Source organism: Amyelois transitella, chromosome 14 (genome assembly GCF_032362555.1).
Source record: "Amyelois transitella isolate CPQ chromosome 14, ilAmyTran1.1, whole genome shotgun sequence".
Classification (NCBI taxonomy): Eukaryota; Metazoa; Arthropoda; class Insecta; order Lepidoptera; family Pyralidae; genus Amyelois; species Amyelois transitella.
This window is the reverse complement of record NC_083517.1, coordinates 863158-889669: the sequence shown is the minus strand read 5'-3', so window position 1 is coordinate 889669 and position 26512 is coordinate 863158. Positions and strand designations below refer to the sequence as shown.

The following is a 26512-nucleotide window of genomic DNA, read 5'->3' as shown; positions in this document are numbered from 1 at the left end:
TAAGTTTTGTAAATATAAAAAAGATATAGTTTGCTTAAAACAAAGCGCAATTAAAACGGACTTGACTAACAATTATGGCAAACAAGTATGTTGAATTTTTTATTTAAAAAAAAGCAATATTTAGTTCTTTTTTGGCAAACTTGAGAGAAATAAAAAAAAACATGCTTCCGAATCACTGAATCGTGTTTCGTTCAATCAATTCAGATTAAATTCCATAATCTTGGTCTTAATATGAATGTAGTTATGATTTACTTACATACATTTAATTTCCAGTACAATACAGTTCAGAAACATAAGGAACGTCAATGAAATAAATAAGAAATATGTAGTGCCCTTGTACTAAATTTCTCTTTAGTTTAATGTCCTACCTAATCTTATATTTTTTTCGTTGATGTACATAAATAATAAATAAATAAAAAAAATCTAATATTTTGCCAAATATATTATTCGAATTAACCCCCTAACTAAATTTCTTCTTTTTTTTTACAAAATCGAACCAACATAACACAACACAATTCGTAGTACACTAAATTGGTTGTATTTAATAAAAATGGAATCTTCATTGTAAATAAAACATTGGACCGAGTTAGAGGTGTTAAGTAATGAATACATTGTTTACTTTGGCTGTATCTAATTTGGACCATTTTCTACATAATTTAGATTTAAAAACTTGCCGATCATACATAACCTTGGGTTCCTTCATGTACTTTAACACACACATAATTTTCATTTCTCTAAAATGCATGGTTATTGCATGGTTATACAAAATGATACTACCTTTTTTTTTAATATTTATATTATTAATGAAGAGAGCCGCGATTTTTTTCTGTTATTTTCGTAGATTTTCGCAGTTTTCTATTTAATATTTGTTTGTGCATGTTCTATTAATGTCTCATTGGGATTTTTCATAATATCGAACATGGGTTTTGGGATGGCTGCGCGCCCCCTAATGATGCTTAGGGAATTTACTGACCGTATCAAAATTATTTAGTTTTGAGTACATATCGAATGATTTTGAAGCAAACGTTTTTATTTATATAATTAAAGTTCCAAGGGTTTTATTTGCGTTATATTAGTTATGTTGTTTTAGACAATAATAACGTTATATCAACGCGTTGGAAATAAACTTATCAAATATAAGTTAATCTAACACATTTCGTGTACATATATTGCTATATTAAGTAATGTGCTCCAATTTCTGAACTCACAATTTGCACCAACTTATCTCGTTTACCGACACAAAGTCAATGTCAATTCTGTTATTTCCCTTAATCAAAGGCAGGGAATTAAGTTCTGTGATTGAAGAACGGTAAAACATAAAGGGTTTACTCAGTATCGAATACCGACCTACACTAAGAATTCTCACGCTCAGTGAATTGTTTTTATACCCTGTCAAAATCGATAGAAATAGATTCACTTTCAAAATAGTTTACAAGCTAAATCCCTAAATAACGTCGACACAACAAACAATTAAATCAACTGCCGCTTCCAAAGCGCACGTCTAGAAGATTCAATCAATAATCTCGATCGGTACACAAAACTAAGCAATTTGGATACTGGTTCCGCCCGGGGGGATCCCCCGGCGAGCGCTATACCGTGTTGGGGGCGCTATACAGTGGTGTCGGTGTCGGTGTCGTCGCTGGCGCTGTACCTGGGCGCGCTGCTGGCGGCGCGCGCGCTGCACGCGGCGCTGCTGGCGGGCGTGCTGCGCGCGCCCAGCATCGGCTTCTTCGACTGCACGCCGCTCGGCCGCCTGCTCAACCGGTTCAGCAAGGACGTGGACGTGCTGGACAACGTGCTGCCCATGACGCTGCGCGGGTGGACGTCGTGCTTCTTCGCGGTAAATTGATGCCGCCTGCGCGTCTTCTCAAAGACCCGTTTTACATTTTGAACTCGTTCCGATGTTAATTAATGTGACGTGTTTTTTGTTTTATTGTATCAGTTATTTATTGGAATGATTACAATCTGTGTGGTACAATAGGCGGGCTTAATGCATTTTTATGTAACAGTCTACCATTGGGTTAGAAGTATTATCTAGATGGTTAAATTAAATATTGAAAAATTGTCATGCCTATTCCTTTTCGAAAATCTGCCGTCAACAATAGACTAACAGTGATACAACACATTTCAACAGACTGTAAAACGGAACGTACGTCAAAATGAGAACGGGCCTTTAATCCGGCTCGACTCTCATAGATGGCGTTGTTAATGTGATGATAAAAGTAGTAAGTACCCTCATGCGATATAAAACTTGGCCAATGGTCGTTTGACTTTCAGTTCATGAATTTAATTAGTTGTTATAGAAAAGATGTATTTCTACTTCAGAATTTGCCTTTTAGTGCGTCAAAACCGTCTTTGAGAGTAGAGTCTTATACTGTAGAGCGTGCTACATTTGCAATTTAAACATAATACAACTGTCAATCACAGTTATAAACTATAGTATTTAACTCTAAAGTCTAGCTGACTAGCTTTTGTCTGAAATATGTAATAACAAAGATGCACACTCTATGGTATATATAATCATAAAATACCACATTTTGAATGTTTGAGAGAAAACATCTAGCTTCTCACTCAAGCATCGAAACTCATCATTATTTTAAGCTTTTCATTTGGTGATTTGTGTCTAGACTATAAAAAGCATTCATTCCAATCAACCGATCTGTCGAACATGTCATATAGTCGTCCCGTATCAACTGTATGAGTAAAACAGAGACGGCAACAATTTTGAAATTAAATATATTTCATTAAATGGCTGCACTTAAACTAAAATCCGAATCGGTCTTAAGTATAACCAGCCCCATTGTATGGCACGCACGACGCCGTTTTTGTCGCGCGAAAAGCTATTGCTGTCCCGTTTTTCGTCCTAATAAAAATAGAAACAGCGATAGTTATCGCACGATGAAATCATCATCAGGCGTGCCATGTTATGAGAGCAGGCGTGGAAACTTCCAGTGGCGTATATGGTCACAGTCTTAAAAATAAGGATCACCATACAAACAAATTGATGGCTTCAAATTCCCTGATCACGGAATTAGCTTTTAATAACCAGAAGTGTAGCAATCTCTCTTCCTAATATAGGAGAATGGCTACATCACGGAAGCGTCGACTGATTTGGGATCAGTTTATAAATTTACCAAGCGAGCACCGTTATTAGTAGGACTAATTACCGTAGTGTCTTTATGCTTCCTCATCATTTCACGTCACGTAGCGTTAGAACTAGGTTTGCTTAGGCTGCACACACTAAAGGCATGCTATATGTAAGACCCTTCCGTTTTATAGTTTGTCCGCCTTAGTTTACATAGCACCACTGTACACTTTAGTGCCCGTAGCCGCTTGCAACACCGACGATAAGTAAATAATGTATTCATTGCCCGTTATTGACGCTGAGACACCACGTACATAATACCCGCGACATAACAAAATGGCGGCGATTTATCGCTGGCAACACGATGCTTAGGAATGAATAAGGGAATGGTTTAATGGAAGAGTTGAGAGGAAGAATGAGAACAGGTTGACTAAGAAAACATAAGGCGAGTGATTGGTTACGTTGAAAGGTGAAGGCTAAGTTGAGCGTACCCTGATTACTTCAGGAACGTGCTAGTGAAAATTCTGGTTAAAACTGGCTCTAAAACGTGTAGCTTTTACGAAGAGAATGTGGATGAAGCGAAAGTACGCAGGTATCGGGGCAAGTAGAAAAATTTTAGTCTTTGCATTCTCTACTAGAAAGAAGCGTGATGTATGGAAGAAATCGTGGCAAATGGAAGGATGCGGCCTCTGCCACCCCCTCCGGGAAAGAGGCGTGATGTAACTAACGGAGGCGGGCACTGTACGTGGACGTTGTTGCAGCGATCTCGTCGTTTTTCGCGGACTTAATGCCTTACCTGGCCTGCTGGCGGGCGGCGCGGATCCTCCACGACCTCTTGTTGAGCAATGTGCTTAAGACACCGTTGCAATTCTTCGAAGTGACCCCCGTGGGCAGAATCCTCTCTAGGTTCTCTAAAGACGTTGACGTCATGGACTCGTCACTACCGTCGCAGTTCGCTGACGTCATATATTGCTTCTTTGAGGTAACGCACACCATTTGTACTGTCACCGCGATTATTTTATGGTTCATTTTCTTTTTTTATTTTTTTTATTTGTTCAGCTTAATTAATTGCTCGTTTGTTCATTCGTCTTTTCTTTCAGTTTCATGTCGATTGTGTGAGTGAAGCTTATGATTTATGTCGATTTATGTTATTCGCTTCTTCTTCTATGTTTTTATATGTATCATTACTTGTCGATAACTGTCACCCGTGACTTCACTATTTACTAATGAACAATGGCATATGTCACTCTCGTTTATTTATATGTTACTAACATTTGTAAACTGATCCCAGTTATTAAGGAGCTTAAACGAGTCAATGATTTATATAAGTATGTTTAACATTTATGAGTAAATTGTTTCCATAAATATTAACTTATAGAATTGCTAAATAAATTTGATTCTTATACGAGTCTATAATAATCAATATTTATATTATATCAATGCTAAATATGCTATGGATGAATGAATCGTCAGACCACCATTATGAAACATGCTTCAACGCAAACAATTATATAGTTTAAATATATGGAATTTGGGTCCATATTGTGTCTGATAAATTTGTATGGCATAATTTAAACTCCGCATAGAATGTTTGTCATTATAATCGATTCTGGTATGAAAAGTTTATAATGCTAAAAACTTAGGCCAATTTTAATTTATTCTTTGCCGTATGCTCTCGACAGAGCAGTCGTGGTCACGCATATTGTTTGGAGACACGCAGCACTGTGTCTCGCCACTTATCATGGCGGGCATCATCATTGACCTAGAAATAAGTTAGGGCTTTTACCTTACCAGTCCAACAAATTCAAATTTAAAATTTTTGTTCATTATTATAGGATACGATATAATAATATCGCTTAATAATTGTCTTTTGGTTTCACAACATCGGTTGACATCAAATAAATTACTTAAAACTAAGTTTACTGCCGCTTCCAGGCGTCAATGCAGTAGAAGCGGTAACAAAGTACACTGCAGCATTTTCTTCAACAACTTTCAACTTCTTCACAACAACGCAGAGATTTCAAAGAACTACCTACGTATTATGCCATAAAATTTTACGAGACCCGATATGGACCCTGTAAAATCATCTTCCTATAACATATTATACAACTTTATATAGGTACTAGGAACCCTATTTGTGATCAGTTTCTCGACGCCAATATTCCTGGCGGTGATACTGCCGATCGGCGTGGTGTACTACGTGATACAGCGGTTCTACGTGGCCACGTCGCGGCAGCTGAAGCGGCTGGAGTCTGTGTCGCGGTCGCCCATCTACTCCCACTTCAGCGAGAGCATCACGGGAGCGTCCACCATCAGGGCGTACGGCGTCACCAGGAGGTATGTGGACCAGTGTCACACAAGTCTCACTAAAGTGTCACGGAGGAGGACATTTCAAATAGTCACGGAGATCATTCCGGAAGATCACGGAGTTCACACTGAAGTGACACAGAGGTAAGTCTAAAAGGTCATGAAGGTCACACTGTAAGGTCACCTGTGGGAGAGATGCCTGGGATGCGACCATGATTCTGGATTGAATAAATCGAGTTTTTACACGAAACGACCGTTTTTACGACCTCCTCAACCTAACCATTCTTGCATTATGGATATAGCTGCACTTATATCAATTTGCCTATTTCCTTATTCGCCTTTTACAGCATCAATTTGAAAGAGTTCCTTCACAATAAGAGTATACTCGTTTAAGAGCGTCGGTGGTCAAGTCGGTAAGGTGGCCGGTTAAAAGGCCGCAAAAAGTTACAGGTTCAAATCCCACCTCGGCCATGTACCAATGACTATTTTCGAAGTTATGTTAACATTAGTTTAAATACTAACCGATGCTCTTTCGGTGAGGGAAAACACCGCGAGGAAACCTGCACATTCAGCCAACTGGATGTGTAACCATGGTTCCAATACGGGTTAGGTTTACTTGCAAAGGTTGCGAAGGTGAAGGTGGTCAGATGGGAGTAGCTTCGTGTAAAAACCTGACTCACCCAATCCAGGATCCATGATCAAAGTCATACCCCGGACTCTTCGCTAGAGTGGTGAGGATGCAACCGGGACTAAACCCAGGAGGAAGCAGAAATGTATACCTACTCCTTTACACACATACATACAAAAAATCACGCCTCTTTCCCGGAGGGGTAGACAGAGACTACCTCTTTCCACTTGCCACGATCTCTGCATACTTCCTCCGCTTCGTCCACATTCATAACTCTCTTCATGCAAGCTCGGCGGTTTCGGGTACTTTTGACCTGACCCTTTACCGGGACGTCCTTAATTTGATCAAGATACGTTCGTCTAGGTCTTCCCACTCCGACCTTACTCTCCACACTCTCCTTGTATATCTGCTTAGTCAACCTGTTTTCATTCATCCTCTCCACATGACCGAACCATCTCAACATACCCTTTTCTATTCCTGTAACTACATCTTCTTTCACATCACAACATTCCCTTATCACGCTGTTCCTTATCCGGTCACTGAATTTCACACCCAACATACTCCTTAACGAATTTATTATATTATTATAACTAGAGGCCGCCCGCGACTTCGTCCGCATGGAAACCCTATCAATCCCGCGGGAACTCTGGGATAAAAAGTAGCCTATGTGTTATTCTGGGTCTTCAGCTACCTACATACCAAATTTCATGGTAATCGGTTCAGTAGTTTTTGCGTGAAAGAGTAACAAACATCCATACAAACTTTCGCCTTTATAATAGTAGTAGGATTTATTTTGAAAATAAATCTTTTCTATTCTATTGTAATGAGATGGAGTGCCCCTATTCTTTGTTTTATTCCTCTCTTCTTCGTTCACTAATACCTACACGTTTAACATCAAAAATATACAGATTCGTGGAAGAATCCGAACGCGGCGTGGACCACAACCAAGAGTGCTACTACCCCAGCTGCATCGCGAACCGTTGGCTGGCGGTGCGGTTGGAGATGATAGGCAACCTGATCATCTTCTTCTCCGCGGTGTTCGCGGTACTAGGCAGGGACACCATCAACCCTGGCCTGGTGGGACTGTCTGTCAGTTATGCGCTACAGGTGTGTAAATGTTTTAAAACCTGATAAAATTAACATATAGTGTAAATAGTATAGTAGATTTTTAACTGATGATTACTCTCCTCTTTTCTTCTTTTTTCTTCTGTAGGAATAAATAACTATACTTCCTACACATACATACATTTGATCACGTCTTTATCCCTTACGGGGTAGACAGAGACGACAGTCCCTCAGGGTCTGATGGGCCACGTTCAGTTGTACGGCTTAAATATGGAATTGAGATTCATATAGTGACAGGTTGCTAGCGCATCACCTAAAAAAAGAATCCCAAGTTAATAAGCCTATCCTTTAGTCTCCTTTTACGATATCCATGGGAACGAGATTGAGTGGTCTTTTTTTTTATTGGTGCCGGGAACCACACGGCACCTACCTACCTATATAAGTGATACCTTGGATCCAATTTGATAAGAAATCTGTTCTATTTGTTTCAGATAACGCAAACACTAAATTGGTTGGTGCGCATGACCTCCGAGGTTGAAACCAATATTGTCGCCGTCGAGAGGATCAAGGAATACGCTGAAACGAAGCAGGTATGTTTATGCCCAGCGTGGCTACGTCACTATTTTCGAAGTTACGTACTTTAGTTTGAATACCAACCGATGCTCTTACGGTTAGGGAAGTCATTGGCCGTATTAGATCCAATTGCCTGAATGTGCAGGTTGCACATTCAGGCAATTGGAATCTTACGCGTCGCTTTTCCGCCGCCCGGGGTGATATGACGTATTTAGAATCGTGGATTTTGATATTTTAATTTTTTTCCTACTTTCTAAAATATGAACCGATATTTTTCTTTTAACGTTTTTAAATATCCTTTAGATGAGTACACTTAACAGTTAAATTTATGCAGTTGAATTAAAAGTCACCCTGTAGATAATTGTATAGTAGTTCTGCAGTTATCAAGGACGGACTCCAAGAAACTTGACCCGATTGGAGTTTCCGCCAATAAATCTGTGACTCCCATCAATGTTTAGGAGGCGCCATGGACAATCGGCGCGGGCCCGGGTCCGTCGTGGCCGTCCTCCGGAGCGCTGCAGCTGGAGCGGCTGACGCTGGGGTACCGCTCCGGGGAGCCGGCGCTGCGCGACGTCACGTGCGCGGTGGCGCCCGGCGACAAGCTGGGCATCGTGGGCCGCACCGGCGCCGGGAAGTCTACCCTCACTCTGGGGCTGTTCAGGTGAGGTTCTGTAGGACTTTGTCTCTTTTGTGGCCAGGGAATTTGCTCTTATCCTAGGATGCCACAGATAAAGCGGTGAACTTTAGGCTATACCAGTGTCCGGCGACAAGCTGGACAGCCGGGAAGTCCACCCTCACTCTGGGGCTGTTCAGGTGAGGTTCTGTAGGACGTTGTCTCTTTTGTGACCAGGAAATTTGCTCTTAGCCTAGGAATTTTTAGACAAGACACTCCTGAACTTTGCCACAGATAAAGCGGTGAACTTTAGGCTATACCGGTCCGGCGACAAGCTGGGCATCGTGGGCCGCACCGGCGCCGGGAAGTCCACTCTCACTCTGGGTCTGTTCAGGTGAGGTTCTGTAGGATGTTGTCTCTTTTGTGACCAGGACATTTGATCTTATCCTAGGATGCCACAGATAAAGCGGTGAACTTTAGGCTATACCGGTCCGGCGACAAGCTGGGCAGCCGGGAAGTCCACCCTCACTCTGAGTCTGTTCAGGTCAGGTTCTGTAGGATGTTGTCTCTTTTGTGACCAAGAAATTTGCTCTTAGCCTAGGAATTTTTAGACAAGACCCTCCTGGACTATGCCACAGATAAAGCGGTGAATTTTGGGTTATACCGGTCCGGCGACAAGCTGGGCATCGTGGGCCGCACCGGCGCCGGGAAATTTTCTGTCACAATGGGGCTGTTTAGGTGAGGTTCTTTATGACGTTGTCACTTCTTGGGCCAGGAAATTTGCTCTTATCTTGGGATACTTAAGGGCGCTCCCATTCTGATGCCGGGAAGTCTTACTGTTCTGGATGCTGCCATGGCGTCAATAAGTCCACGCTCACCCTTGGACTGTTTAGGTAAGATTGTATAGAACTTTTAGTCACTAGAACTTCTACTTTCTGTCATTTCTCGAGCCGGGAAGACTATTTTGACCCTAGCATTCCTTAGGTAAGGTTTTAAGACTATGCCACTTCTGGCGCTGAAAACTTACTCCCACACCCTCTGACTGTATAGGCAATGCTTTTCACGAAATTTCGACGACTTCGACTTCACAACTTTGAACAATTCATCGTATATTTCGAAGACCGTCAACGAACAATTTTAAACTTAAGACAAAAAAATTTCATTTTTATTCCGAAGATACTTAAAACTTATTTCTGATCATGCCTTCTCATTCAATTAATTTCTAAATATTGATATTTAAACGTTTAAGCTACTAAAACAACTCTCAACCCTTTACAGGATAGTAGAAGCGATGAGTGGCAAGATCTTAATCGATGGCATTGACATCTCTACCCTGGGTCTTCACCAGCTGCGCTCGCGCATCACCATCATCCCGCAGGACCCCGTGCTGTTCTCCGGGACCCTCAGAATGAACCTAGACCCATTTGAGGTCTACACCGATGAAGAGATCTGGAGATCTCTAGAGCATGCCCATTTGAAGGACTTTGTACAAGGTAAGTTATCGTAATATGATTGAAGAAACCATAGCTTCTTAGCAGCATTGATCGACCGCATAGTCACATCCTGGGTCTGCATCATCATGATTCAGCAGGACCCTGTGCTGTTCCACGGGACCCTCTGGATGAACCCGTTTAAAGCGTACGCAGATGAGGAAATATGAAGGAGTTCGCAATATCCTCTTTGAAGAATTTTATTTTGAGAATCTATAGAATGTGGTTTGATCTTTATTAAGCATTTTGAATAGTAGATTATTGAGCGTTTAGCGAAATAATCACGTCTATATCCCTTTAGGGGTCGATTTTTGGCTATACGCTTTATATCCCTTGCGGAATAGACAGAGCAAACAGTCTTGAAAGGACTGATAGGCCACGTTCAGCTGTTTGGTTTACTGATAGAATTGAGATTCAAATAGTGACAGGTTGCTAGTCCATCGCCTAAAAGAATTCCAAGTTTATAAGCCTGTCCATTATTCGCCTTTTAAGACATCCATTGTAGTTATAATTAGATTTAAGCTATGTGACGTCAAAAAGTGATATAAGTATATGTGATTTTGAAAATAAATCTTTTCTATTCTATTGTAACGAGATGGAGTGCTCCTATTCTTTTTTTTTTTATTTGTGTCGGCAACTATATAGTTGAAGGATACGTAATTAAACATGCCACAACTGTGCAGTGTGGTTCCACCATAACAAAAAAGAATAGGACCACTCCATCTCTTTCCTCACGGATGTCGTAAAAGGCGACTAAGGGATAGGCTCATAAACTTGAAATTCCTCTTTTAGGCGATGGGCTAGCAACCTGTCACTATTTGAATCTCAATTCCATCATTAAGCCAAACAGCTGAACGTGGCCTATCAGTCTTTTCAAGACTGTTGGCTCTGTCTACCCCGCAAGGGATACAGATGTGATCATGTGTATGTATGTATGTATGTACACCTGTGCAGGGCTGCCGGCGGGGCTGCGGCACGCGGTGGCGGAGGGCGGCGAGAACCTGTCGGTGGGGCAGCGCCAGCTGGCGTGCCTGGCGCGCGCGCTGCTGCGCAAGACGCCGCTGCTGGTGCTGGACGAGGCCACCGCCGCCGTCGACCTGGAGACCGACGACCTCATACAGGTACTGCTTACAGCTGGCTGCCCTCGTACAGGTGCTGGTTACAGCTGGCTTCCCTCATACAGGTACTGCTGTCTGATAACAGCGCGCTTCGCTCCAGCTCACTGTGTGTGTGCGAGGTGAAACTGGATTGAGTAAGCCTCGAAGTGAGTTCGAGACTTGTGGTACGAAGTACTACGAGGGTCAAACTGAAAGTTTTTAGAAAATCAAAAACTGAGCATTCTACTATAATATTAGTTTTATAATATCTTTTCAAAATAGTGTCCCTTTACGTCAATACATCGCTGCATCCGATGGAACCATTTGGAGAAGCACTTTGCCCACTCTTCCTTAGGTGTCTCTTCGACGGCCCTTTCAAACGCAGCGACTGCTTCCTCAGCGTTCACAAAACGTTTACCGCGAAGTTTTTCTTTTATTTTGGGGAATAAATAGAAATCACAAGGTGCAAGGTCGGGGCTGTATGGCGAGTGACCCAGTAATTCCACATTTGATGTCTAAAAAGTCGATGGTGCGCCGAGGCGTTGTCGTGATGAAGGAGGATTCTGCTGCGAGGTCGTTTCTCCCGAACTTTTTCAAAGACAAGTGGCACACAAATATTGGCGTACCACTCTGCATTAACTGTTTTTTGATCCTCTAAAACAATTGTTGTGTAATGGCCTGTCCTTCCGAAGAACGAAGCCACCATCTTTTTTCCCACACTTCGACCTCGACCTCAAAAAATCATAGAATAACTACAAAATATATAAGGACTAATTTTAAGAGGACGTAGGTTTAACTATAGACACGAGATCCATCAAGTGGCTGCCGGAGGATAACGAGGTACTTTACTTGGCGAGCGTTGAAGTAGACCAAAGGCGAAGGTCCGCCGCTAAAAGAGAAGCCCCGTCCGATGAAGAGTTTTCTTTTACGTTATAAAAGCGGATTTTTTTAAGAAATAAAGATTATTTATTAAGCACAAAAATACATTTAACAAAATAACAGTATCACTGTTCGCCACACTAGGATTCCCTGTGTCGTGACGATCAGTGACTTGCCATAAGTAAAATGAGTTTATATAATTGTTTGTTACCTCTTTACGGGTTATCTACTGAATTATCTTCTTGAAATATCACGTATGTACATATAACATACACATGATACCTTTATCTGGGTTAAAACTATATTTCCCGTGGAATTTGCGAAAAGCCTGTGTTATTTTGTAGGTGACGTTAGATTCGTCGCTTTTTGTAGGTGACGTTTAATTCGTCGTTATTTGTATGAGTTTTAAATTCGCCGCTTTTTGTAAGACGGCGCTAAATTCACGCGGGCGAAGTTCCGGGCAAAAGCTAGTCGTACAAAAATATAAACCGCAATTAGAAGTTAAACTAGCGCATATTATGCAGTATTTGTGGAAGCACGTAAGGCTTTGGGTGTACACGGCTGTTGGACGAGTGACGGGAAGATCGTTGTTGTGACCGCCAAGAATGCTAGAAGGAAAATCACTACGATGGCGGAGCTGCAAGCTATTACTGAAGAACTTGCTGCAGCTAACTGCAATGAGCCAGTGCGTGGTACGCAACCTTCGTCTAGTGTCGTTCCGCCCAGTTATAAGCCTCGTCCACATAGTGCTCGCCTACAAGCGAAAACAACAAGAAAGTAACTGTGGGCGCTGCGCTGTATTATTATTGGTTTATATTATGTTTTGTTGCCTTCTTTCTAATTTGTGTCCGTAGTAATATAACTTCCTTTTTTTTTATATTCTAATACCTCCTTGTTTTCTGTTCACTTTGTGAGGTAGACTGTTCTTTTTATTATTTGTATGCCACCAACACTTATTACTAACTTAAAACACCAACATTTAAATGTACCGACTTTTGGTTTCTCAGTATAGTTAGATGACATGTGCCATGAATGACAGTGAGTTTTATTTGCTTACTGTCAATGTCATTTACTGTCACTGTGGCAGTTGACATTTGTTTTTTTTTTATTTGACACGAATGAATTACTTATTTTTCAAAGATGGTTAAATACAATTACATAGTAAATATTTTATTTTCTTGTCTCTTTTTAAATGTAATTGTCTGGCAAGTTGATGATAGATTATTTTTGGTTTTTTAAATTAGTTTAGTAGGTATATTGTTGTTATATTAATTTTTGTTAAATCGTTAATTTTATTTATATTTTATTGTTACGCTCAATGTCTGATGTTTTTGGCGACAGTTCTGTTGATGAATATTTTTCTCTCTCATCTTCGTCGGACACCCTACATAGTGCTAATGATTCTGAGCCATGTTTAGGCGATAATTTGAACATTACTTTTTCTTCTGTTCCTAAGGACTTTAATGTTATACATATAAATGCCCAAAGCTTGCCTGAGCATTACTCTGATTTATTGGCAAACTTCTCTAATTCTTCCATTCACGCTATTCTCATTTCGGAAACCTTTCTAAAACCGTCCCTTCCTTCTACACTGTATCCTCTTCCTGGTTTCAAACTTATCAGAAATGATAGGACTTACGAAACTGTCATTAATGGTGTTACTAAAATGGTGAGGTGTGGTGGAGTCGCTATTTACTTACGAGGTGATATACCTTGCCAAATTTTATCACAATCTCCATCTGCACACGAAAATCCTGAACATCTTTTTCTTGAAATTACTCTCTCTCATATTAAAATTCTTCTAGGTGTATACTATTGCCCCTCTCTTCATATAAATTACTTTGATTCTTTTGAGCTTCTTTTGGCGGATTTCCGTACTCGTTATGAACATATTATTATAATGGGGGATTTCAATACCTGTCTAATTAAAAATGATTCAAGATCAAGATCTCTCCTTTCCCTTCTTCATTCCTTAGATTTACATTGCCTTCCTCTTAGTGCCACTCATTTTCCACATAATGGTCCTCCATCTCTTCTTGATCTAATAATCACTTCCTCCCCGGATCTTGTGTCAGCGCATGGGCAATTTAATGCAGTGTGTTTCTCGGCTCATGATCTTCTTTATGCGTCTTTTAAATTGCGTTCTCCTAAGCGTAGACACAAAGTTATATTCCGTCGTGATTTCACGGCAATTGATGAACACTCATTTTTAACTGATTTTAATAATGCGAACTGGAACGCTGTTTTGATTGCCCCAGATGTCAATTCAAAAGTCTCTAAATTCTATGAAATTTTGTTATCCCTGTTTGATAAACATGCTCCTGTTCATCCTGTTCGTATTAAATATAACCCAGCTCCTTGGCTCACACCTGAAATCAGAAAGTGCATGGCCAGAAGAGACAGAGCCAAGTTAAGATTACGTCAATGCCCGTCTGAAGAAAGCCATTCTGCTTATTTATGTCTCCGCAACCATTGCAATAAAAAGTGTAGGGAGGCTAAGCGTAATTACATTCACTCAAATGTGGAAAACTGTCCACCTGGCAATCTATGGAAGTTTTTGAAGGGTCTAGGTTTCGGCAAGCGTGGGCCTGACGAGAATTTTGTTATGGACGTCAATGATTTGAATAGGCACTTTTGTTCTTCCCCTCGGAATTTTCCATCAGTCACTAAGCAGGCTACGCTTGCTAGTCTAGCTGTTCGTCCTGCTTTTGATTTCCCCTCTTTTTGTATAAACGAAATTACCGCTGATGACGTTATAAGATTAATCAAGTCCATAAAGTCTAAGGCGGTTGGGGATGACGGTATATCTCTTGATATGATTAAACCAATTGCGGAAATGATTGCCCCTTTTATTACAGATATTATAAACTGCTCTATCTCAACGGGTGTCTACCCGGCTGCTTGGAAACTTGCTTACATAATTCCTCTTCCTAAAAAAACCCTCCTTCTTGTCCATCTCACTTACGTCCTATTTCAGTTCTCTCAATACTTTCTAAAATCTTAGAATATCACGTCCATCAACAGTTAAGTGCCCACTTATCACGTTACAATATGTTAAGTTCCTTTCAATCGGGTTTTAAATGTGGCCATAGTACTACGACAGCTCTAGTGAAAATAACAGACGACATACGTTTCAATATTGATAATAAAAAGCTTACCGTACTCGTTCTTTTGGATTTTACTAGTGCTTTTAATACAGTTGATTTTGATGTCTTAATTGAAATACTACGTTCTTTAAATTTTTCCTTAAATTCCCTCTGTTGGTTTTCATCTTACCTAACTGGACGTCGACAACGTGTAAAACTGAATGATTGCTTTTCAAATTGGTGTGATCTAGTGACTGGTGTTCCGCAGGGTGGCATTCTATCTACGGTTCTGTTCTCAATTTTCATTGATGGTATTACTGCGTCTCTTTCCTCTAATTTTCATCTTTATGCCGATGACTTGCAGATCTATGCGTCTTCCAGTTTGGATAATATTCACGATGCTTTTAGTACCATAAATTTGGATTTGGAGAGAATTGCAGATTGGTCAGGCCGTTTTGGTCTTTTAGTTAACGCTGCCAAGTCTCAGGCTATTGTTATAGGTAGCCCACATTATATTTCAAGATTTGCAAATGTGTTGGTTCCTAGTTTGGTTCTGGATAACAATATTATTCCTTTATCTTCCAAAGTGACTAATCTGGGTATCATCATGGACCAAACTCTTTCGTGGAGCCCCTATATCAATGAAATCAGCCGTAAGATGTATGTATCGTTACATTCACTTCGCCGAATGCAAAAATTTCTACCCACCGCCACTAAAATTTTACTTGTACAATCACTTCTCTTTTCTCTTCTTGATTATTCCGATGTGGCTTGTCTTAACGTTACTGAAGAGTTGCTTGACAAATTAGAGCGTTTACAGAACCAGGGCATTCGCTTTGTTTTCGGTCTTCGCAAATTCGATCATGTTTCTGAGTTTCGTCGCCAATTGAATTGGCTCCCCATTCGCCTTAGACGTAATGTTCACACACTATCTCTCTTGTTTAATATCCTTTTTAATCCTTCATTTCCTCACTATCTTCATACAAATTTCTCGTTCCGTGAGACGGATAGTCGCATGCGATCTCATAATAATCTTAAACTACTTATTCCTCTTACTCTTCTCGGACTTATGGCTTGTCTTTTAGTGTTCGTTCTGCTCAGCTTTGGAATAACCTCCCACAAGATACGAGATCTGCTCTGAACCTTAGTTCTTTTAAATCACTTATCAAAAGACTGTGTTCTGATGCATCTAACAATTGAGCGTACTTATAAATATGTAAGTTTTTATATATATATATTATTTATGTATGTTTATCTTTAATTAGATATGTAGAAATTTATTGTTTATTTTACTGCATCTCAATGCTTTTTATGTGCGCTGCCTTTTAATTATGGATTTTCCTTTATATTTTGGTTGACTGGAAGAAATCCCATTGGGGATAAGTCCGCCATTGTACATATTCTTCTAAATCCAATAACTGTTTTGCAATTTGTTTTATTTATTTTTATGTGCAATAAAGAGTTTACAAACAAACAAACAAACTAGCTATAGAGATAGGTATAGAGAAAATGCTGCAGTGCAGTTTGTTACCGCTTCTTCTGCACTGACGCCTTGGAAGCGGCAGTAAACTTAGTTTTAAGTAATTTGTTTGACGTCAACCAATGTTGTTAAACCATACGTTTTGACAATTATTAAGCGATATGAAGTATCCTATAATAATGAATAAAAATTTTAAATTTTGAATTTATATAACGTATTTTTTTTTTGTTGTGCTCTCATCAGAAAACAATCCGGTCCGAGTTCGCGAGCTGTACAGTGCTGACGATAGCCCACCGCCTCAACACCATCATGGACTCCACGCGCGTGATGGTGCTGGACCGCGGGCAGCTGGTGGAGTTCGCGCCGCCCGACCAGCTGTTGCAGGACAGGAACTCCGTCTTCTACGGCATGGCCAAGGACGCGGGACTCGTCAATTGAGTAAGGGATGTTGCGGAGGTCTGCAAGGAAACTTGGTCTGTTTGTGTGTATTCAGATGTTTTTGCAGGCGACTGTACGTGTGTACTAGGAGCCACGGTGTAAATAACAATTGCACCGTGAATAACTTTTTCTATTATTTTTTTTTAGTTAAAACAATTTTTTTCTTATCCAAAAAAATCCAAGATCGTATTTTCTGAAGTTTGTAATATGGAGTTTGGCGTCATGCTCTTTCGTGATAGGTGACACGGAAAAGAAGTACCGGCGTGGGAGTTGAGCTGTGAGCGTGTTCAATCGTGTCAATCGACGCGAAGCTAAAAAAAGCCGCCATTTTGAAAAATTTAAATAAAATAATATCTTATAAATGTGATATTGTCATTATGATTTATAAATTGTGCTTCAAATTGTTTATACATACTTTATAATTTTGTTTAAAACCAATTTATAAAATTAACCCGAGTTGGTTATATTCCGGTTCAATACGATGGTATGCTATTTACCTGGTAGGTACTTTTTACCTTAGATACTGAAGATTGTATACATTTATATGTGGCCCACTATACATTGCAGGGACATAAAATATGTATGCGTGTAAGTTTTGTTTTTTTTTTCCGTCACTACGAAATGTTGCAAAACGTTGTTTTGTTGTAATATTGTCAAAGTGATAATCATTTTCTAGATAGAAGATATACCCCAAAAGTAGTAAGGTTCGAAACTAGCTCGCGACAAATGCGTTTCTCTTATTTATATAGTTTTGTAATAAAACAGCGAAGGCTTTTGATGTGATTTTAAACAACTTCTAAATCGGACCAAGTTCTTAATGCATGGTCTGAGTCCCAAATCATCTGTTTTGTTTTGTTTTCGTAAACTGTCACAAGGAAAATACACTACCCTACGCTCAATGAACACGTCAAGCCTTTTAACTGTAAAGGAATCTTTACAAATAAAGCTTTTGCACGGGGCGCCTAAAATATTTTTTTCATAAGTTATTTTTTTAGTAACTCATGCTTTACCAATTTTCATGTAAAAAAAAAACATTTTGTGGAAAAAATGTTACTTTAATTTGCGCTCTCGAAATTATTTCAATAAGATCTACTTGAAGAAAACGCAGAAGATCACATTTTTAATTTTCAATCTCATTTTTTATCTTTGGACGAATGTATGATTGAATAAATATTAGATATTCCTTAGGTACTTAACATCAAAATATATTTATAAAACGGTGACCTACTTAATAACAATCACAAGAACAATATTGTATCAATTGTGTAGTTAGTCACATTATGTGCACATTCTCATACAGGGTTATGATATGTTTTGTTTTACTACAATTAAAATAATCTTGCTACATCACAATGATATCACACCAACGCCGCGCCTATCAGAATGCTAACAGGCAAATATTTATTTTTTGTTTTTTATTATTTCCGACCGCCATACAAAACGTATTATTTTCTCGAATTTAGATAACATGAATTTAGTAAGTAATTAATAGAAGTTAATTAGACTGCACTAGAATGAAGTTAAACAGTTGTGTATTTGCGTGAAATACTCGTTGTTACAGTTTTCAAATTTTATAACGAAAGCATGGAGATGCGAGTTACCATTAAACTTAGAAAGCTATTGATAATTGTAATGAAATTGCGAAAGTTACTGTGAACCAGTTTTTTTTTTTTTTTTTGTAGAAATATACCGTCAAGCTTAGAGAATTATGTACTTAAATTGGCACTTAGAATTTTTAAGTTTTATTTTGAGGGTTCTTAAAAAGTAAATAAGTACTTACGATTTTTATGTGTTGTAGTTTATTTGGTGCCTTTATTTTACTAACCTCTAATAAAAAGTTAGCACACCGTGTAACTTGGAAAGCTTTCATATCTATTTGTTATTTACAGTATAAATATGTATATTGTATATACTTATAGACAAGTGTACAGTTTTATTATTTTGTGAACAATTTTAATAGTAAGTATCTATTTAAAACTATTTCTCACTATTTGTGCCTAGACAGATTAGATTCGATTTACTGTCAATTTAACTTAAGTACAGTGCAGCAATAAAATGTGATAACGTAATGCAATCCTTGTAAATGTTTTATACATAATGTTAGTAATATTACATACATGTATTTGGAACTATTACTGAGCTAGAATGTTTGTTTGTTCGTTATCTAGCCACCACTGCCTTGTTAGCGCCAAGTTGTCACTTAGGAGAAATGTCAGCTAAGGTTCTAATTATCACAACTCGATATTTTTTACACATCGTAATTTCTGGATAATTATCCCTTTAAATATTTTTTTACTACTATTTTAATTATATATGTAGTGTTAACGCTGGGACATGTTTGTTTTTATTATATGATACTCAATTGACAATTTATTCTGCATTAATTAAAAATGAGGTTACAGTTCATGTTTTTTTTTTCATAGAAATTTATTCCTGCTCAATGTTGTGTAAATTTTGTGAATAACATGTTAACTTTGTAATGCATATTTTTGTATGTTTTTCCTTTATGTATATAAAGGAAGATGAGAAGCAGGAAGAAATTTCGTTTTATAAAGCTTGATCTAAATATAATTTTCTCATAAAACCCAGTCGGGCGAGACGTTCGCATCATACAAATGTACGTACAGTTTTATAAAATTACTTTTGTAATATTTTTATACCTCATAAGGTTGTATTGTAATTAACATATTTCGCTACAAATTGTGTAATCTACAAACCATATGTAACGTGTGCATTTAATTATATTTTAGGCGGAAATGCGTACTTAGCCATAGTCCATCATTTGTGATGAGATTTCTTGCCTGCATTTTGAAGTGTTCAGTATGAACTGTGTTATATCGCGTATTCAGTGCACAGTCTCGAATGTGTATGGTGAATACCCAGTGAATGTTTTGTACCAAGTGACATGTGTTAAATTAGCAGTAATTAATGTTAAAATTACCAATTGTAATGGAAATTAAAATAGGTAAACTTTATACACTGGTTTTATTTATATACGGCCGAAAATTCTCTACCCTGTCTGCTGTTTTTGGTGAAAGCATGTTCGTATTTGTTATTTTTGCCAATATATATATAATAACATTTATTAAATACCTATAAAGCCCAAAAATTAATTTAAAAATCATACTTTTTAAAAAAGCTGTCCGCCATAATAGTATATTTATTGTGCTCTGACATCATATTATTAGACAGCCATACGCCGTATCTATCTTCGCCATTCACTCTTAAGAACTTGCAATTTTTAATATCACTAGAAATGGTCTAGTAATATTAAAAATTGCAAGTTTATATATCACTAGACCATTATATAAATAGCATTTATACCCACTGAAACATTTGTCAATGCGGTGCAATCCGACGGGCAAATCCGTCGTTGAACACAAACGCTCGGATCACTCCCCGTGCGAACGGATCGAGCACGCACCCGGCGGGCGAATCCGTGACTTCGCCCCACACGCACGGATGTGCGGGCAGATCCGGCGGGCATAACCGTGCGTGTATGGCCAGCTAATATATGTAGGTATACAAACATTTGATATTAGTGTTGGTGTTGACTTAAAGAGTAGCCACTTTTTTGCAATGTGACAGCACTGTGTCCTACTTCAAATGAGGCGAACGCGTACTGAAGCTCAGGTATTTTTACTAGTACAGGCCTGATTTTGTACTGGTACGTACGCCCCCGTAGCATGGCAGGAGCGACGCTTTTTTTTTCGCGCGAAAAACTATCGCTGCGTCCATTTTTATTGTGTGAAACGGGACAGCGATAGTTTTTCGAAATAGTACTTTTTAAACTGATATTTCAAATTAAATAACGAGGATCTAGGAAATGGAAGAATTGAAAAGAAAAACAGTTTATTGTTGTTTAAAATTTATTGATAAGAGACATTCACACATCAACATTTAGTTTTAAATTGGAATAACATATTATCATACAAGTTCCACAGTGCTATATAATGAGGAAATAAATCTTTTAAATTATATTTTACACAAAATACATTGGAAATAAGGGGAATTAAATCATATTTCGGCATTCTAACTACATGTTTGATGTTGTGACAAAGTAGCTTGCATGAAATTGTAATCATTATCTAATGAAAAGAATACACACAAGGTCACTTTGTCGGGAGACGGTGGAAGAGCTCGTTCCCACCTGTCGGGTGTCGGATCCGTATATTAAACGGAAGTTCTAGTGGCAGAGCATTATATATGACGCTATTCACACTTATCGGAAACCGATTTTGTGTCGGCTCCGACAAGAAATGTCGGGTGTTTTGCCAGCCCTCTACGCCCGGAAAAAAATCGTGTCGGATCTCGCTCGCCTATGATTAAGAACGGCGCTGTTCACATTTGTCTGATGTCGGAGCCGATAACCCTCTCCCCGCTACCCCTCATTCCGTTCGTGCGTACGTCGTACCTGCGATCGCGCACACACACATCGCGGCGCGCAAGCAGAGTTGTTGTGTTTTTATTGTACGCACGTTTGGTGATTCGTAGTAATGGAAAAAAATATCAACCCCGAACAATTGATCACACTAGTTCAGGAAAGAGGTGTCCTTTGGGACAAAACTCTAAATGATTATAAAGATAAGAACCTGAAAATAGCTGCTTGGCGGGAAGTTTGCTGCCTACTCATACCTAATTTTGACAATTTGGACGAAAAAGAAAGACAATCATGTGGTAAGTGTTTGAAGTTATTTATTTAATAATATACGTAAAATTCAAAACATAAATATTAACCATGCGCTTCTGGTTGCCAAGGCACCGAGCCTATTGTTGAAACGAAGTAGTTTGCAAATTCAGACCGTATATAATTTGCAATAGGACCACCACGTGGATTACAGTTTTGCAGTTGTACTTGTTCTTGCATCGGATTTTCTGCCGCATAATGAATATCTTCAAAGTTCAGACCGTCCTTTTCTCTTACAAAATTGTGTAATACTGTACACGCTTTTACAATTTCGATAGCCGTGTCTGGGTGGACATCCAGTGGCCGATGAAATATTCTCCATTTATTGGCTAAAATACCGAATGCGCATTCAACGTACATTCTTGCCCGACTTAAACGATAGTTAAATATTTTTTTCATGTGGTCTAAATGAGTGCCTCCAAAAGGTCTTAACAAATTTGTTGACAGAGGGAAAGCCTCATCGCCCACGAGAACATAAGGCATATCATTTTGAAGTGTTGCATGTAGAGGCCTTGGTTTTGGTATATTTAAACTACCATCATTCAGTTTCTTCCATATAGTTGACTCCTTGAATATTGAAGAATCGCATTCTTTTCCATACGAGCCAACACTCATAAAAATAAAACGATATTCTGAATCAACAACGGCTAGTAAAACAAATGAAAAATAATCTTTGTAATTAAAATACATCGAGCCAGTATTGTTTGGTTTCACCACTCTTATGTGCTTACCATCAACTGCTCCAAGACAGTGCGGAAAGTTGGCTTTCATATCAAAACCTTTTGCAATTTCCAACCATTTACGCTCATTATCAGGAATTTGCATGAACTCGTCTCTTAATACATCCCAGATAGTGGAACTAATTTCTTTGCAGATTTTACTAATAGTTGACACACCAACTCTGTAACTATAGTGCAATTCTTTGAAGGAACAACCCGATGCGCAATATCTGTAAAATAATTAAGTAGGTAAAATAATTAACATTTCTATATGTACCTATTGTAATTGCAGGTAAATTAGTATCTACAAAGTGGTCGAATCTACGAGATGCCTGGATGCGAGCAAATAAAAATGACGTCAAAAAATCCGGAGCAGGGGCTAAGTTTTCAAAGCCATATATATATAAAGAACAGATGAGTTTTCTGCAAAAAGTGGCTGAGCCTAATCGAACTCATGATTCTGTCAAGAAGCGTCCAACAGATACATGTCCCGAGGCATCAGCGGCCAATACAACAGATATAAATTCAGAGCTGCTATTACCAAGCACTTCCAAAAAGCCCAAAACCTCCTGTCTCGATGACAAAATGAGCCAGTTTTTAGATAGCAGGCTACAGTCAGACAGAAGTAACGAACATCCAATGCTCTCTTTTTTTAAAGGTGTTCTACCGAGCGTTACGTCTTTTGACGATAATGAAACTTTAGAGTTTCAATCAGGCGTGCTGTCACTGATTCAAAATATTAAAAAGCAGCGTGAAAGTCGTTTATACTCATCAAACTATGGTTGGCATTCACAATCAAGAGATCACGTGCAACAATCTGTATATTCGTCACAAAACCAGAATGTGCACCCACCATTAAACCAGAATAATATCTTCCCTTCAAGTGGATATGGATATTCGACACGCCAACTCGTTGAACCAGCATCACCTACTTTGTCACTACATTCAAGTAATACTCAAGATTCGGACTTAGATTTTAGTAATATTTAACTCCACTAATTTGTTTTCGTAATTAAAAAAAATTAAAGTTATTTCTTTCAATAAATATATGTGAACTAAAAGTGACTGTTTTATCTCTTCCTTTATACAAATTAATATGTATAATTATATTACCTTAAAAATATCGCCAACCTTTCTTCAGTACAAATGCAGTCTCTAAATCTCGTATTTTGGTAGTTTATGCTCACTGATATTTGAGCCAATAGATGGTTGAATGTAGTTATCGACATTCTAAAATAATTGAAAAACTTAATTTCGTCACTCCTCAATTCTGTTATTAAATTCTGAAATGTTCCCAAACTAAATCTTTCTCTCAGGATTGGGTGCACCCAATATTTTCTTTCCTTGGCTGTCTTTCTTCGTTTTCTTCTCAAATAATAATACATCACAACAAGAGCTTCGTCGACGTCCATCGTGCACAATCGCCTCGCGTAGAGTGCTTGAAATTGGCACTAGCTTCGACCGTGGCCGACAACCGATCGTGTGTGTGAACAAAGGCGCCGACATCCGATTAATATACGGATCCGATAGCCGACAGGTGGGAACGAGCTCGAAGGCGGCAGGCTGTCTACGCTAGAGGTGGGATGGAACGCACCGAATACTGAGCAACGATTAGCGTTTGATATGGAATGTCTCACTCATGGTTACTGCTAATTTTACTTGGAGGAATCTCCCAGTCACGCAGATGTGCCACTTTCAAATTTCTTAAAAAATTGTATAAAATTACAAAAATGATTATGAAATCATACAATTATTGAACTTGAAACACTGTAGACGAATTACAATTGTATAGTTATATCAAATTGAATGAGCCGTTCTCAGTTGGGTTCAAACCGACTTTCACTAATGGCAGCTCTGACACTCTGCCTCACTATCTGTTACACATACTACAAGTCTAAACATTACAGTATAATTATATTAGGTATGTATATGCATAAAAATTGTATATTGTAATAAAAAAATTGGCCGCTGAGTAAAAATTCTAAAATTTGTCATTGATGGGGTAACCTATGCGTTACACGTTCACGACACTGACCGAATTGTCTAACCTTACTGAATAATATCTCACTAGACGTACGAGTAAATTTTCAATACTTAATTTTGAGTTCGCGTCAAAAGAGAGCAGTATTCAAACTAAATTTATACAACTTAATTAAACTAATAATATGAGCAGAATAATTATATAAGTGCATAAAATATAACACACCAATGAGATAATTGAGAATTCATTGTAATCCATCTCATCTTCAAATCGATAACATATGTAATTTTAATCTTCAATGGGCACGCATTCAACATAATTATTCGAGTAATGTAAAAGGGATTCAAATTGTTCATATATACATTATAATAATGTTTCAAACTACAAAATAAAACAGATTATACTTCTATGATCGTCGAGCGATATAGGTCCACACCCAGAGCCCCGGGCGCGCCTCGGGCTCCCCGCGACATCACACCGAACCTACGATATCTATCTAAATTTAGGAATGCATCCGCAACATATAACTAAATCTCTGTTCACAACATAATACCACCGACATAAGAACTATGCTCAATTTATTCGTTCTCCTAACAACAGAAAACAAACATTGGTACAATGTTGAGATCTATTCAAATCCAATATGTAATGTAAAGTCGTAAATAATATAATGAATGAAGTTCATCAGAAGCAGAAATCCGACAATTAAGGAGCACGCATCTCGCGCCGACGTCAACTAATACCCCTGTAATAATGGCACCAACTCATCGCACCGTATACTGCCTACATAACTTTGTTATCGTATATAATTATAAAAGGATCGATCCTAGCGAATAAATTGTATAAAATCTTAATTTTACAAAAGCAAAGCACGCTAAACTTATACTATGTTCAATCTATATGAAAGGTCACCATCGCAACGGAAATCCACATATCTGACAGTTATATATATGTATGTATGATCGAACTTAGTTCGATGTTCTACGCCACAGTGAGATTGACAATAAATTAAAGGCTCATTACATGACACAAGTGTCGCTGGACGTCTGGGGCTGGGCGGGTTTAGTTCGCCACCGCCACGTCGCTCGTCGTCTCCTGCAACAAGGGAGGCGCTTTAGAAAAGATTAATATTCAAAATTAGATACAAGGTATCACTTATTGACGTCACATCACTTAAATCTTATTATAACTACTACCGCTTCCAAAGCGAATGTGTAGAAGAAGCGGCGGAACAAACTACACTGCAGTATTGTCATCGGACGTCAATTTACAAATATAGATCTCTTAAATGTAAATCATGGACGAATGCAAATTGTCTACATTAAAAAACATGAATTAATGTAGAACTAGTTATTTCAATACGAATATTTCGTTATTGCTTTGTTAGTGCTACTTCTTCCACCTGGCTTTAGTCCCGGTTGCATCCTCACCACTTTGGAGAGGAGCCCGGGGTATGCTTTTGACCATGGATTCAGGATTGGGTGAGTCAGGTTTTTACACGAAGCCACACCCAGCTGACTTCCGCAACCTTTGCAGGTAAATCTAACCCGTATTGGATCGAGCATGGTTACACATCCAATTGCCTGAATGTGCAGGTTTTCTCACGGCGTTTTCCCTTACCGTACGAGCATCGGTTAGTGTTCAAACTAATGTACATAGCTTTGATAAGAGACAGAGTACACGGCCGAGGTGGAATTGAACCTGTGCCTTTGCTCAATTTTATCTCTCAATTATATATATTTATAATCTATCTTTCGTATAGTATCGACAAGTCAATACTTGTCGATACTATACGAAAGATATAGTATCGACAAGTCAATACTTGTCGATACTATACGAAAGATAGATTATAATCAGGCCGTCAAAAGCAAAACTAGAAATTTTAAGTTGCAATATATAAAATGCCACATGAGCAAGGTGCAACAACTAGTCAATATTCACCGTTTCAGTTTTCAGCTCTGGGACGACTGGTATTTCTGGGATCAAGTCAGCCATTTTGTCGCTGACCACAATCGGCTCCTGCAAATTTTACAAGCGTTATTAATAATTTAACATAAAAAGATTGTATAAAATGTAGATATATTATTTTAAACCATTCCATTGCTCTTTGTGAATGTCGTAGGAGGCGACTAAAGACAGACAGGTTTAAGAACCTGATACCCGATTTTGGGTTGATCTCTACATGCATGATATAAACATGCAGCGGACCCCAAAATTATTATATTTACATGGCAAATTCGAAAATGTATTTTGTTTTTGTTATTTACTTTCTAGGTACGTATAGAAGTCAATATATACAAGAAAAAACATATGTGTTAGTCACTTCAAGGAGATGAAAACTTCAATTTATACAAATTTAGCCCGAGTTGTGATCACAAAGTCAC

The 26512-nt window shown here is 38.5% G+C and overlaps 4 protein-coding genes across 8 annotated transcripts in view; 2 read left to right on the top strand and 2 right to left on the bottom strand.

Moving 5' to 3' along the window:
* The window catches only part of LOC106129151 (multidrug resistance-associated protein 1), a 55229-nt gene extending 35513 nt beyond the window's left edge, over positions 1 to 19716 (top strand). For 2 of the 4 annotated variants that reach the window (XM_060947867.1, XM_060947868.1), the window contains exons 19-26: positions 3847 to 4067; positions 5205 to 5422; positions 6929 to 7127; positions 7577 to 7675; positions 8117 to 8319; positions 9550 to 9764; positions 10716 to 10882; positions 16547 to 19716. In XM_060947867.1, the coding sequence (XP_060803850.1) occupies positions 3847 to 4067; positions 5205 to 5422; positions 6929 to 7127; positions 7577 to 7675; positions 8117 to 8319; positions 9550 to 9764; positions 10716 to 10882; positions 16547 to 16741 (1517 nt within the window). In that variant the 3' untranslated portion in view covers positions 16742 to 19716. Of the gene's footprint in view, positions 1 to 1616; positions 1841 to 3846; positions 4068 to 5204; positions 5423 to 6928; positions 7128 to 7576; positions 7676 to 8116; positions 8320 to 9549; positions 9765 to 10715; positions 10883 to 16546 lie in introns of all 4 variants that reach the window. The other 2 variants (XM_060947865.1, XM_060947866.1) reach the window with 1 other exon arrangement.
* Positions 19717 to 21237: 1521 nt separating this feature from the next.
* Positions 21238 to 23137, top strand: LOC132902509 (uncharacterized). Its single transcript, XM_060947863.1, has 2 exons — positions 21238 to 21418; positions 22440 to 23137. Exons 1-2 carry the CDS (start codon positions 21238 to 21240, stop codon positions 23135 to 23137), a joined length of 879 nt encoding a protein of 292 aa, XP_060803846.1.
* On the bottom strand, positions 21415 to 23559 carry LOC106142391 (uncharacterized). Its single transcript, XM_013344140.2, has 2 exons — positions 23261 to 23559; positions 21415 to 22377 (listed from the first exon to the last, which is right to left on the bottom strand). The coding sequence occupies exons 1-2, from the start codon at positions 23557 to 23559 to the stop codon at positions 21474 to 21476; spliced, it is 1203 nt and encodes a 400-aa protein (XP_013199594.1). The 3' UTR covers positions 21415 to 21473.
* LOC106129168 (A-kinase anchor protein 200) overlaps positions 21415 to 26512 on the bottom strand; it is a 46357-nt gene continuing 41259 nt past the window's right edge. For both annotated transcript variants that reach the window (XM_013327658.2, XM_013327656.2), the window contains 2 exons: positions 26070 to 26147; positions 21415 to 25223 (listed from right to left, as the gene is read on the bottom strand). In XM_013327658.2, the coding sequence (XP_013183112.1) occupies positions 25191 to 25223; positions 26070 to 26147 (111 nt within the window). In that variant the 3' untranslated portion in view covers positions 21415 to 25190. The remainder of the gene's footprint in view (positions 25224 to 26069; positions 26148 to 26512) is intronic.